This window comes from Hippopotamus amphibius, chromosome 12, assembly GCF_030028045.1.
Source record: "Hippopotamus amphibius kiboko isolate mHipAmp2 chromosome 12, mHipAmp2.hap2, whole genome shotgun sequence".
Taxonomy (NCBI): Eukaryota; Metazoa; Chordata; class Mammalia; order Artiodactyla; family Hippopotamidae; genus Hippopotamus; species Hippopotamus amphibius.
The window spans coordinates 77,418,606-77,432,648 of NC_080197.1; the positions used below are offsets into that span (position 1 = coordinate 77,418,606).

General features: G+C 51.6%; 1 protein-coding gene across 1 annotated transcript; it reads left to right on the plus strand.

Moving 5' to 3' along the window:
• Positions 1-3,383: 3,383 nt before the first annotated feature.
• Positions 3,384-13,834, plus strand: FGF6 (fibroblast growth factor 6). The gene is made up of 3 exons (XM_057703531.1): positions 3,384-3,729; positions 4,671-4,774; positions 13,552-13,834. Exons 1-3 carry the CDS (start codon positions 3,384-3,386, stop codon positions 13,726-13,728), a joined length of 627 nt encoding a protein of 208 aa, XP_057559514.1. The 3' UTR covers positions 13,729-13,834.
• The last annotated feature ends 209 nt before the right edge of the window (positions 13,835-14,043 follow it).

A 14,043-nucleotide genomic window follows, 5' to 3' on the forward strand; every position in this document is an offset into this window, starting at 1 on the left:
CTACGGCGTGGTACCCCACTCGGGGACAAGGGCCTGTCGTGGAAGGAGACGGACATTAGCATTTTCCCCACTCACCTCCACCAACCCTCAGCTCATCCAGAGAGAGTGATTGACAGCCTCAAAGGCCACTGGGTAACTATTTGAAAGAGGGGTCCACGGAGAGGCCTCCTCCACCTGTTACTCTTTTCTCTATCACTTCACATCCATAGGGGTCCCTAAGCCCCAGGAGAAGGGTCAGGTGCAAATCTGGTAAACCAAGAAGCCCTAGCAGTTGTCAACTTAATTAGCCTTCAGGAAAAATCTATGGATATATGAGCACAGTGGCGTTGCTATGGAGACAGGCCCAGGAGGCGCATTTAGAACAGGGCCTCATCACATCACCCGATAAAAATAAGACCCAGGCTTTTTAATAGAATGAATTACTTAAGTTTTATATTTAACAGGGGACGATACCAAGGCTATTACTGGTTTTCAGAATATTTTAGGAATCCGAGCTGCCTGCTTCTGCATATGTTAGCAGCCCTCACAATATATGCTCGGGTGGCCAGCAGTTAGGAACTAGAAGCCCACGTGTCTCTCCCATCCTTGAGATGAGAGATGGTCCTTCTCACTTTGGGTCTGTCCTCCTCTAACTGGGTGAGCGATTTTCAACGTGTTTCTGAGAAAAGACTGTGTTGTGCCCTCCATCGGCCTTTTGCATGTTCTATTACTGCTAATATATAATAACCTTATGTACTAATGGTCTCACTTTGCAGATGAACAAATGAGGCTCAGAGAGGTTCAAAATTTTTCCAAGGTCACACAGCTAACAAGTGATGGGGTTGGAATTCAAATCCAGGCGTCCCCCATTCCTAAGCCCTTTGCTTTATAAGATGCCAGCCACAATCTCTGCACAAAGAATCTGGGATGAGGTGAATCTAAAGTCACTATTTTTGTTGATATTTGGCACGGACCTTGTGATGGTTTAATTTCTCCTGCGAAGTGGTCCCAAAGTGGACCGCTTCCCAGAAGAAATCGGCAGAGATTCTGACCCCCTGCTGATGAGTGCCTCTCCAATTATCCAAGGCAAGTGTTCATTTCAGACTAACGTCTTACCATCCAACAGGCTTCTGAGCTGTCTCTTCCTTAAGTCAGAGCAGCATGAACATGAGATTCCAAAGTGGACATGGGTCAGAGAGTACCTCCACTGCTTTGGGATACAAGAAAATGTAAATTATGAAATCTAGCTAGAAATCCAATGTGAAGGTTCTTTTCCTTTTAATTTTGTAGGCTTTTTTTTTTTTTTTTTTTTTTTGGCTGTGTTAGGTCTTCATTGCTGCACACGGGCTTTCTCTAGTTGCAGAGAGTGGGGGCTACTCTTCATTGTGGTGTGCGGGCTTCTCATTGCAGTGGCTTCTCTTCTTGCAGAGCATGGGCTCTAGGTGTGCAGCCTTCAGTAGTTGTGTCACACGGGCTCAACAGTTGTGGCTCATGGGCTCTAGAGTGCAGGCTCAATAGCTGTGGCTCACGGGCTTAGTTGCTCCATGGCATGTGTGATCTTCCTGGACCAGGGATGGAACCTGTGTCCCCTGCATTGGCAGGCAGATTCTTAACCCCTGTGCCACCAGGGAAGTCCTGGAAGGTTCTCTTTTGACAGTTTTGCCTTTGGATTTTTCAAGACCTTCCTACTTTGCAGAGAGATGCTTTTTTTTTTTTTTTCAATTGAGATTTTGTTTTTCCCTAGTTTTCTAACAAAGGCCTACATAGTAGACCCTGTACCAGTCTTTCCTTGCTGTGGGAAAGATGGTGCCGGTGATGATAAGGCTTGGTGTGAGGCAATGCACGTGACAGGAAGGGGAAAGGTGGTTGGGAAGCTGGGGGCCCAATGGTGAGGGCGCTGCTGAGTAGAGGTTCACATATTCCCTCCCCCACTCCCCACATTTTACCAGCTGAAGGTAATGACAGAAGACCCCTGGGCTTCAAGGGATCTGAGAGAATATGACTAGGGCGAAACTGACATGCAAGGCTTGGTGCAAATCCTCGCCAAAGCGTCATCCAGAGGAACTAAGCAGAGGGAAGAAGGCAGGAAGACACCACAGACTGGGGGCTGGGACCCAGGCCAGGGCAGGAGCTTGGAATCAGAGGGGAGAGGGTGGGGTCTCAGGGAAGGCCCTGAGCAGTGGGCCTCATCCCAGGAGCTTCCCCAGGCTGTCCGCAGCCTCCGGCGTGGGTGTGTGGGTGAATCATTTTGTGCTATTGAAATAATTCCGTGAGGTACCCTTGGCGTATAATGAGCTCAGTAGACTCTGTGCAAATCTAACTTCTACGACAGGCAATCGTGCAGAGGTTAAATGCACAGGCTTTGGGCTCAGGCCGACCTTATATGTTCTGGCTTTGCCACTTACTCGCTATGGTCACTCATGCAAGTCACTTAAGCTCTCCCCACCTCAGCTTCCTCATCTGTGAAATGGGAATGACATCAGTCAGATGCCAAGGGTGAGCCCCAGTAGGAAAATGGCCAGTGGCTATGGCAAGAGCCAGATGCAACTTCCACCCTGTTGGCTGGGTGAATGCCACGATCGGGACGGAGAGCAGAGGCCAGACCTTAGCCGTCCCTCACTGCCCAGTCCTCAAGACCCTTGATACTCCCACCCCAGTCTCCGTCCTCTCTTGCCAATGGGGTTCAGCCTTTCAGCATCCCCCCAGCCTCTGTGGTCCTCAATCATGAGCTCTCTCCATGAACAGGGTAACTCACAGGCCCCGGTCATTGCCTGCCACCAAGCCTGCCCCGTCCCTGTCTTTACCCTTTGCCCTCTAAATAAGGAAGCCAGCGCGCCCAGGCCAAGAACTTCTGCCCAATTTGGGTCTTGGGTGGCCTCTGGCCTCCCTCTTCCCCAGGGCCCCCAGCCAACTCCTCCCCCCCCCCAGAGATGCTCCCTGCTCACTTCATTCCTGCCTCATAGTTGGAATGACAGTGGCTCCCAGCATCCCTGGGGCGTGGGGAGGGTGCCGGGGGTCTGGGGAGGCAGCCAGGCCCAGTGGCAGGTTAATGTTACAGCCCTGGATAAGTGAGCCGGGCCAGCTGACGTCAGGGTGATGAAGGGTGGTGGGGCGGGCCAGGGGGCTGAACTATAAAGATAGGTCAAATCAAATAGAATCAACTCGGGTCGGAGCGAGCGGGCCAGCTAGACGGCGTCCCCAAGCCATGGTCCCTACCGGCCGCGGCTCAGCCTGGGTCCCTCTGCTCCAGACCCGAGTGCCCGAAGCAGGCTTTGGTTTCATGTCAGCAGCCTTCAACTGCCTTCCAAAAATAAGCCCCTGCCGCCATGCCGCGGGGAGAAAAACAAGAAGGGCGGTATTTTTAGGGCCATTAATTCTGACCACGTGCCTGAGAGGCAAGGTGGATGGCCCTGGGACAGAGGCTGCTCATCACTATGTCCCGGGGAGCAGGGCGTCTGCAGGGCACGCTGCGGGCTCTCGTCTTCCTCGGCGTCCTCGTGGGCGTGGTGGTGCCCTCTCCCGCGGGCACCCGCGCCAACAGCACGCTGCTGGCCTCGAGGGGCTGGGGCACCCTGCTGTCCAGGTCTCGGGCTGGGCTGGCTGGGGAGATCGCCGGTGTAAACTGGGAAAGCGGCTATTTGGTCGGGATCAAGCGGCAGCGGAGGCTCTACTGCAACGTGGGCATCGGCTTCCACCTTCAGGTGCCCCCCGACGGCCAGATCAGCGGGACCCACGAGGAGAACCCCTACAGTGAGTGCCAGTTGCAGCCAGTTGGGAAGCTGGGGGCTGGGGCTCAAGCAGGGCTAAAGGATGAAGGGGACTTGCTCTGGTTCCTGGGGTCCTCTTCTGAAGGGGGAAGGATTATTCTCCACTCGGATGCCTGTAAGCTTAGCCACCTCCCCCGACTTGCTCTGACCTTGCCTCGGTGCAGCCTGCGTGTGCTGAGGTCTGAGCATCCTCGTGTCCTCTGCCGTCACCCCACGGAGCCCCTGGGGCACTCATTCCTTCAGCATTACAGGCCCATCCGTGGCCTCGTAGGACCACTGGGACCCCCCAGCCTGGGGGAACCAAGGGTGGGGAGGACCGGAGAGGATGCTTAGACCAAATTAGATGCAAGCTGCTTTTTATTTAGCTTCCCTCTTTGAGAGGAGAGGCAAGTTGTTTGCAAAATTTCCAGCTGCAGCACATCTTTCTTTTTATTTCATCTTGCCCCCTCTGTCCTACGAGTTGACGGGCTGCTGCCTAGTCGGGCCCCCCGCAGGAGGGGACAGGGCTGCAGGATTCAGGCAAGTCCTCAGCCTCTGTGTGGCTGCAGCGCTTGCAGGATTAGAGGGGCTGAGATGCGTTGAAACATGAGGAGTGTGCATTGTTAACGAAGCTAAGCAGAATCCACTTCTTTTCGTGATCACGCCCAGATTCAAAGCTGACTTTAGGTAGATGCCTAAGTGGCCACCCTGACCTCCACCTCTGTGGTCAGAACTTTCCCTGCAGGACTGGAGTTTTAGCAGTTTAGTAGGATGGGCCGAGCCTGGCAGCCGATCTAACGTGAGATCAGGGGTGGAGGTGTTGGAGGGTCTGACGTTCTAGAAGCAAGGGGATGGGCCTCGATGCCCTTGAGGGGTCACCTGTAGGTTGACATCCCGCTCTGATCTGCACAAGCCTAGGGTAACACGGCCTCCATTTCTTTTCAGGCCTGCTGGAGATTTCCACTGTGGAGCGAGGCGTGGTGAGTCTCTTTGGGGTGAAAAGTGCCCTCTTCGTTGCCATGAACAGTAAAGGAAGATTATACACCACGGTGAGTTTATCAGGCCAGGGGAAGCTTCAGGCTGCGTGAGGCCTGAAGACTACGCAGTTGAAGAAAATAATGCAAAATCTTGAGCAGGGATGTGAATATTTATCTAGAATGAGGGGGTGGGGGGAGGGCTGTGGAAGGAGCCTGGGCAAGTGAGGGGCTTACAGCTCGTCCTTAGCTGCACAGTGAATCAGCCTGTGGGCTGGACCCTGTTTTTCCTGATGCCACCCATCAGAGCCTTGTAGGGGGACAGAAACCATAGCTCAGAGGGCTATTAGGTCCAAGGGACACCCATGTTCTGGCATAAAGCTGTTGTCCAGGCTTAGAGTCAGGTCCTGAGCTGGAGAGGCCCAGAGAAGCAAGCCTGTCTTTCAGCCTGGAGGTCTCCCACCCTCAGAGGCCCCCGGCCTGAAGCCCAGCAGGAAAAGAAGAAACGAGGCTCTTTTCCTCGCCTTCATCACTGTGTGGACATTTTACTTTAGGGTTTTAAGTCCTGTAATCTCTGATCTTAAGCACCGGAGAAGCATCCTCCCCAAGGGGGTATAAGACCCTCTTGGCTGGCCCCAGACCCCACCCTTGCCTTCTCCCCATCACAGATCACCCCTGGTGCCAACACTAGCACTTTGATTAATCTCACCAACTTCCATGTTTACCAAAATCTCTGCTCTCTCTGACCCCCTCGTTCCTGGGTCTCTCAGCCCATAATTTGGCATAATCCACAATATGGGCTAGGAAAGCATCCCTATGAAGGCAAAGAAACTGGAAGTTCTTTCAACAGAAATAAGAAGGCTAAAAAGGAAGACCTCTGAGCCATGGTCAAGGAATAGCAGAGCGGCTATTTATGGGGAGGGTATGGAGGGCTGTTCTACCTCTGCATGGAGACAAGATCAGGAAGTAAACGAGGAGGTCTGGGATCTGTGCCGGGGTCCAGGGAGGCTGTCCCAACAGACCAGGGCCATGAAATACCTAAATGGGGTGCCTGGGTGGCCTCGGCCTGTGTTCTGCAGTGCTAACACCTCTCCTTCTGGGTTGGTTTACGTGTAGACAAGGTGTGCATTAGAATCACATAGAAGACAAGTAGCTGGAGAGTAGGTGGGCAGGAGTTGGAACTCGGGTCCCAGGCTGCGCACCAGGGGTGCTTCTGCTACCCACCTACGGGCATCACCTGTCAAGCCCGGAGGTGGGTCTGTGTACAGCCCTGGTTGACCTGAGACCTTGGAGACCCAGGGTCCCATCTGCAAAGTGAGGATAAAGATCAAATGTGTCTCCCAGGGTACAGGGGGATAGTGCTCAGAAAGCATCCCAGGGCGCCTGACAAACAGTAGGTGCTCAATGTGGGGGAGCCATTTATATTGTCTAAACACTGCCACAGGCTCTGCACCCCTCTTTCCTAGAGAAGAGTCTTGTGGGAGGACCATTTGCATTCACATCACCTTGGTAACTTTTTAAAGGTCCAGATATCCAGGGATATCCCTCAGAGATGCTTAGTCAGTAGGGCCTGGAATGGGGGCCTGCAAAGTGGTTTGTTGGTTTTAATTTTTTAAGTTTCCCAGATACTTCTCAGATGCAAGCAGGCTTAGGCACCACCAGGGTACGTGGCCGTTGCCCGGCAGGGAACCGTCCCTGCCCGAAGGTTATGCCAGCACTGAGGGCTGCAGGGAGATGAAACAGGCATGAGATCAGGATTCTCAGACGCCTTTTTCACTGCTCTCCGCATATGGGATGGAGAGGAGGAAACAGCTGGGACCAAGGAGGCTTTGGTGGAACAAGTACCCGTTCTGTGCGGTGGGTTGGTCCAAAAAGCCCCTTCCCAGCAGCCCACGTAGTGCCTGGAATCCCAGTCATTGCAGAGCCAGGAATGGGGGCTGTAGGCTCTGGGGTTCTATGCGTGGTGGATCTTTTGGAAAGAAGCACAAATTACATCAACACTTATCTCTGCCATCTTTATTAACAAGCTATTTGGTATTTCTTTCTCCTTATCCCAAAGGAAATTGAACTGTGAGTCAGGGAAAGGGAGAAAATAGAGGGTCCATGTGTCCACGTCCCACTTGCAACCTGGGGTCCGCATAGGAGAAGCCGGGGAGGCTGGGAACAGGGACTTCGCAGCGAAAGTGCTGCAGGTGGACAGAACATTCGAGGCACACGAGGAGGGGGGCGACTCTGAAGGCTGACCTCTGGAGTCAGTGACGCCCCTGACCCCTCACTCTTGGGCAGATGACTTCAAAGGGGGTCCACAGGGCTCACTAAAGGAGCAGAGTCCAGGAAAAGTGGGGCTTCCTGAGGAGAAGCCCCCCCCACAGTCTACACCCGACCTCCCCCCACATTCACCCCCCCCAGGAGCATCTGGCCCAAGGCACCTTCTCGGAGGGGAAGGTGGCCCTCCCTGGAGCCCCAGGCCCTGGCACCAGATGCTCCTGACCCCCCTCCCCCCTCCCTGCAATGCCCCCCCCCCCCCCGGGGGCCCTTATCTCCGTCTAAAAAAACAATTGCCAACTGATCCCGGAGCCAGGAAGACTCCCGCTGGGTGATGATTTCATTCACACTATTTCCCTTTAAGCCAGAGCTGCCTCCCTTCCCTGTGGCTCAGCTGCTACAGCCCCTAAGTGGGGTTTCTCCGTGGGAGGGGAACCGTGCTGGGGGGAAGGGGGCGCAGGGGCAAGGCGGGAAAATAAGAGCCAAGAAAACTCACCTAGGTGGCCTTCTGCAGGTCTCATGCCTTGGAAAGAGGGATGCAGAGCCTGTAGCAGTGTTTAGACAATATAAGTAGCTCCCCTGTATTCAGCACCTACTGTTCGTCAGGCGCCCTGGGATGCTTTCTGAGCACTATCCTCCAGCACCCCCGGGAGGTGCATCTGACCTTTATCCTCACTTTGCAGATGGGACCCTGGGTCTCCAAGGTCTCAGGTCAATCAGGGCCATGTGCAAACCTACCTCCCAGCTTGGCAGGTGATGCCAAGGCCTGCAGCAGAAGTGTACCTGGTGTGTGGACTGGGTTCCAACTCCAACCCACCTACCCTCCAGCTACTGTCTTACTTCGGGCAAAGTCTCTGCCCTTCTCTGAGCCCAGACCTCTGCTCTCTCTGATGTGGACTAAAGCAGGAATCAGCAAGTTCCAGTCTCCTTGATCTTTTTAAAATTTAAAAGAAAATATCAGAGCTCTCCCCCGAAAGTGGTTCTATTAGAATCCCTATGCTTAGAATCACTTATGCTTCTGAGTGATTTTGGTTTTACTAATTATAACTGTGTCTCCATCCTTTTCATCAATAGCACTATGACAACGGGCAAAGCACAGCATTTGTTTCATCCACAGAGGCCATTATTACCTGGTTACTTTCGGGGAGGGCAGGACCAAGGCTTTCCCTCGCCCAGTTAGTCGTTCTTCTCCCCTAGCAGAGAACGGATTCCAAGGGGATGGGACAAAGGGTCCCAGGTATTAGACTACTTGTGAAGGCCGGAGATGGGACCCCAGAGCAGGGAGAGGCTTGAGCTGCAGCGAGGAGCCTGGGGGGGCCCTGCAGACAGTCTCACAAACAGCTTTGTCTGCGGGCCATCTGCAGGCCGCCTGCTACCCAGAGCAATACAGGAATGAGAAGCATGATAGGCCTGGTGGAGACGTCTTCAAATGCTTCCAAATTGCCAATGCAATTGTGTGTTAGGAACGGGGATTAGAACGATAGACATTTTTTTCTGTCTTTTTCTCACTGCCCACCTCCCCAGCCTCCTTATACATCCAGCCCCCTCCCCAACTCACATGCACACACACAACCAGGAGTAATCGGGACAAATGGCCCAGGGCAGCCCTAGAAGGAAGAACTTTGAAGATAAAAAGATACTTTCATCAGTCCAGATGACCTACTGATGAAAGACAAGAAGCGGGGATGGATGTCTGGTCTACCCCAGACTCTTAGGGGCATTTCCACCAGATGTAACTCACTCTGAGACACCCCTGTATGTTCCCCCCTGCAAAACGCCCTTCTCCACTGCGAGAGCTGAAATCTTTAGAGCTTGGGTCCTCATAAGTCCGATTAAACCTACGTGGAATTTAAGACATTGTCATGCTGCGGCTTCAGGCCCGGCAGGCCCAGGCAATGTGATCTGGGGGAATTATTTTCATTTGTTCGAGTAATAATATATGGTAGCTGCTTTTATTAACACAGCGTTCGCTTGGCTTTTCTCACCAGAGCTGAGGAGCCAACATTCCTGAGCAATGAAACTCAGCTTGGGGACACAAATGGAGAGGTGAAGCGAGGGGCTGGTCCTGATGCCAGCTTGAGCATCCGTGTGGGCAGTGGAGCACGGAGCTGCAGGGAGCAGTTCAGGGCCATGGTCTTGGCCTCCTGCCCCCGGCCATGTGGCCACCTGAACACCAAGGATGGGGGAGAGAGGGGTGCAGGGAGGAACAGGGAAGGGAGAGGCAGAGAGGCTTACAAAGCAAACTTCATCCACTTCTCTTTTCTCACTGTAGATTTGTACAGAATGCTGGGGAAGGCTAGGGACGTGAGGTAAGCTAGAGGAAGGAAACAGGTCGGAAACTTTTTGAAAAGTTGGAGAGGGGGTTGAATAATCCAAATCTGATAAGCTGAGAGCAAAGCACAGCGTATGTGCAACCCCCGTCGTGCACATTTCAACAGATGAGTTTTAGGAGACCCAAACCTTGGCTAAGGCTGGATTCTTCAACTGGACACATTCTAGACCAGAGGATTGCGGCACATGCCCTGGGTTTCTGGCCCCAATTGCTCAATTCCTCCCCCCCACCCCCTCTCCCCACCATGCCCTCTGCCTCAAGATCTGATTTCCTCTCTAGAGTTTGCAAACCCCACGCGAAACCTCTCCCTTGACCACCATCCAGATCAGAAATTAATTCTCCTGGAAACGGGCAGGCGGGGTGCTCTCCAGGGTCATAAAAAGTTAGAACAGAGGGGAGAGCAGCGGGCAGAGAGGGAGCTGGGACAGGACCAGGGGGAGAGCACGAACCAGTCTCTGAAACAAAGGTTCTCTCACTCCATTTCCTGGCCCGTCTTCCATCCTGAATTCCCTTCCCATTTTCAGTCATCTATTAACACGATGAGGTAACACATGGACTTGGTTTAAGGGGGAAAAGGTGCAGAAGAATATGCCATGGAAATGAAGTCTCACACCCACTGTTGTCTCGAAACTACTCAGACCCTCCCCAGAGCAGCCACTGTTGCCAGGGCCTGTGTACCATCCCAGGAAGAACCACCGTCCCTGTGCGTGTGCTTACACTGGCATCAATTTTTTAAAAGCACACGAACAGGAACAAACTATCCACACTGTTGGAATCTTGCTTCTTCACTGAACGATATGCCTTGGAGACCGTTTTAAATCAGTGCACAAAGAGGTTCTTATTTTTTATGGCTTAAAGTATTCCATTGGGTGGCTCTCCCATCACTGAGCTCACCACTGCCCTCCTGATAGACACTTAGGTTGTTTTTGGTCTCTCGCTATTATAAATGATGTCACAGTGCATGACTTCTGTACACGCGTGGGAGCAAACCAGTAATATAAATTCCCAGAAGTGGAATTACTAACCAAAGCTGTAGTTATTATTTTATTCTAATAAATATTGTAAAATTTCTCTTTATGGAGGTTATAACAATACACACAGCAGCAGACATCAAATGAGAATTCCCAGCCCCGTGCCGTCCCCAATGAAAGCCTATTATCAAACACTGTTCTCTCTGCAACCCGACAACTAAATATGTGATTGCATGGTTATGGTGTACATTTCTCTATCAGGCATATTTTCTTATGTTTAAATGCTATTTGTATTTTCTGTGAACTGTTTATAAACGTCCATTTTTCAGTGAGTTCAGGGTTCTAAATATAGAAACAAAATTTAATCTATTGCAAAATGTATTACAAAATATAATGCATTGTAAATATTTTTTATCCAGTTTGCTATTTACATTTTTATTTTGTTAAAGGTGATTTTTTCCAGGCAGAAGTCTAATTTATTCATCCTGGGTTTTTTAATAGCTTCTAGTTTTTTGTGTTCTGCTTAGAAAGATCTTTCTGAGTTTTTTTTTTTTTTTTTTGAGGTTTTCTTCTCTCTCTCTCTTTTTTTGGCCATTCGCACACGGCTTGCAGTATCTCAGTTCCCTAACCACAGACTGAACCCGGGCCTCAGTAATGAAAGCCCGGAATCCTAACCACTAGGCCACCAGGGAACTCCCCTTAAGGTTCTCTTTTTAACATTTCAATCTTTGTTCCTTTTGGAATTTATTTTAGTGTTACGAATAAAATCATACATCAAATTTATTATTATTATTATTATTATTATTATTATTATTATTATTATTATAAGATAGCATTCCGTTCTTCCAACACCATGTTTTCTCCAGTGATTGGCAATGCCACTTTAAGTTTACATTCATTTCAGATCCATTTTTATTTTATGTTCATGTTTGGATTTACTTCTGGTTTGTATTTTGTTAGTCGATTCCCTGCCAGATCGTTAATCCATGTAGCATTATTTCTACTCAAATTTTACCATCTATCCCGGGTTTGTTTTTCCCTAGTGCTGTTGCTCCAGAGCTTTGCCCATCCACAGCCTTAGGTGTTGTGGCTGCTCCGACCCCCCGTGTCCAGAGAGGCCCCAGGACTGTGGGGTCGGAGCCCAGTCAGCTCTGCACCCTCCTCCTGCAGGCTCACTGCCTACCGCCAATCAGGCAATAAATGCAGGCCTTGGAGGCTAAATTGTCCTACAACCCACAGCAAGTTTTACCGGAATGCTAATCCTGGGTAAGACAAAGTCTTTCAGTGCTTTTAATTTAAACTAATTCATGAGAAGATTCATTACGGCAATACCAATTAATTTTTATTTTACTGTTGCCAGGCATTATACCAAAGCCTCTCCATGCATTATTTCAATGAATGCGGTCCCCAATGCTATGACAGAATGATTCTCACTGCTCCCATTTTACAGATGAGGAAGCTGAGGCTTAGGAGGTGAAATCATTTGCCAAGTTCACACGGCTAAGTAAGATGCAAATAGTCACATACTCTTCACCTAGTTTGATTAGCTTCTTTTCCCTACTTTGGAACATTCCCTTCTTCATTCTACAAGTGTTTCTGAGCACCCATAATAAGGGAGATGAAAACTTGTAAAAACAGAACTCCCCAGCATTGTATTCAGAAGCCGGCTGACGTGGCTGGTGGAAGCTGGCAGGATCATCTCAAGCAAATTAACATCACGGGAAGTTGTTTGTAAACAGTAACCCAGGGGTGTGAGGGGGAAAGGGGGCATGCGCTCATTCAGCAGGGAGGGCAGGGATGGGTGCGTGGTACCTGACGGCCTGTTTCCCTAGATGACGCCCACTGCCCCTCACTAGCTCTCACTACTGTGGGGCATCCGTGGGTGCAGTGATGGCTCTATTAGAGCATCATTCATTCAGCATCACGTGCTCAACAGGACACCGTCCTTGTCTCAGGGAACTGGGAGTCCCCTGGGATGGTGCACTGTTTTCAGTGCTGCCAGACCGGTCCACTCGGAGCCCCAAGGAGCTGGCTCATCACCAGGAAGAGGCTCTCGTCCACTGCACGGCCGGCAAGGCCAGGCCCTCATAGTACGATTCCTTTTAAGAAGGTCAGGCGACACTCCTGGCACAGCCGCTCAGCCATTGAGTGGGTTTTTTATAGCCGATGGCCTCAGTCGGCAGGAAGGAGTCGGGTGTTATGCTCGGCTCTGTCTCTGTTTCATTCTACATTTCTTTCACGACTAGATCCCAGGCCTCCTGGCTCCCAGGGAGCAACCCCCACCCGAAGCCCAGAAATCCCTCCAGCCGGGGGCAGTGACCCAGGTGGGCTTAGGAGGAAGGGGCTCTCTTTTCTAGGAATAAAGGAAGACTTGGGTGATTTATGGGGGATGAACTTGCTGATGTGTGACAGGAAGCCAGGCCCTCATTTTCTGAACAGGTGGTCCTCACATGACACGCTTGGGAGGGGGTGATTCATCACCTGCCCCAGACTCCACGGCACCTCTGCTCACAGAGAGAACCAGGTTCTTTTCCCCATCAAAGTCGCTGCCCCTCACCATCTCTGTTCCTGCCCTTCCCGGGAGAACCAGGGAGCACCAGGAAATTTCTGGGCTCAGAATCAAAACCGAGAATGGGCCCCTTTAAGGGGCAGCAAACTTGGACCTTAAACTGGGAAAGAGAGGCTGAGGGAACACAAGGGGAGAGAGAGTTATCGTATTAAACAGATACACCGGGAAAGATTTAGGAAGCCATCTGTGTTTCCCTCCACTCACGACCCCCCCAAAAGCTCCCCCCACCACACCGTTTGCAGAGAAAGGAACCAGGCTGGGAGGGTAGGCGGCTCCCACAAGGTCACACAACAAGAGCCACTAAGCAAACCCCTGCTGGCTCTCAGTGCTGCTCCACTAGATCCTCTCGCAGTGGACTTGAGAAAACAGCTTCTTTTATCCTTCCCTGATTTCTCTGAATGGACTAAATTATCATCCAGTGCTTAGCAGAAAGCGCCTTGAAGTGGTGGTCAGGGGACCCCCCTTCCCTGTGTGACACAGGCCGTCCACTCACATCCCTGGGCTTGGGCTTCCTCATCATGATGGAGGGAAGGTGAGGGGGGCTGCGAGAGCTCTGAAGCCTCTTCTGTTCTCAGCTTTCACGCCTCTGCTTCCCCAGGATGACTCAGAGCTCCTGGAGGTTGTCCGACACAGGGAGGCGAGGGGCCCACGGCAGATGGGCCTGCTGGGCCTCGTTTATCACTGATGCTGTGCTCTTTGTCCATTTCTTTCACAGCCCAGCTTCCAAGAGGAGTGCAAGTTCAGGGAGACCCTCTTGCCCAACAACTACAATGCCTACGAGTCAGACCTGTACCGGGGCACCTACATCGCGCTGAGCAAATACGGACGCGTGAAGCGGGGCAGCAAGGTGTCCCCAGTCATGACCGTCACTCACTTCCTCCCCAGGATATAAGGACCCTGAAGGGAGGCTCACAGGTGGAAAGCAACATCTTTTCTGTTGGAATTTTGCACAAGTGAACCGTTCCCCCTCCCCCATGCCTCCCGAGCCGGGCTCCTTTTGTGCCTGGGGGGACTTGAGCGGATTCCCTTGGCCACCGGACCCCATGGTGTGTGACCCACCCAAGTGAGGGGTTGCAGCTGGCACCCTAGAATGGCCATGGATCCCACGCTCTGATCTCATCTGAAGAAGGAAGGTCCAGAGACACGTGAGGGATGGGACCTTGGGCGCAGGAAAAGGCAGGGAGGAAGCATGTGTGTGTTGATGTAT

Excerpts from the sequence above, each read along its gene's own strand:
- FGF6 (XM_057703531.1), top strand. The coding sequence starts at position 3,384 with ATGGCCCTGGGACAGAGGCTGCTCATCACTATGTCCCGGGGAGCAGGG. Across the intron at positions 3,730-4,670 it reads CCACGAGGAGAACCCCTACA|GCCTGCTGGAGATTTCCACT; the intron begins GTGAGTGCCAGT and ends ATTTCTTTTCAG. Across the intron at positions 4,775-13,551 it reads AAGGAAGATTATACACCACG|CCCAGCTTCCAAGAGGAGTG; the intron begins GTGAGTTTATCA and ends TTTCTTTCACAG.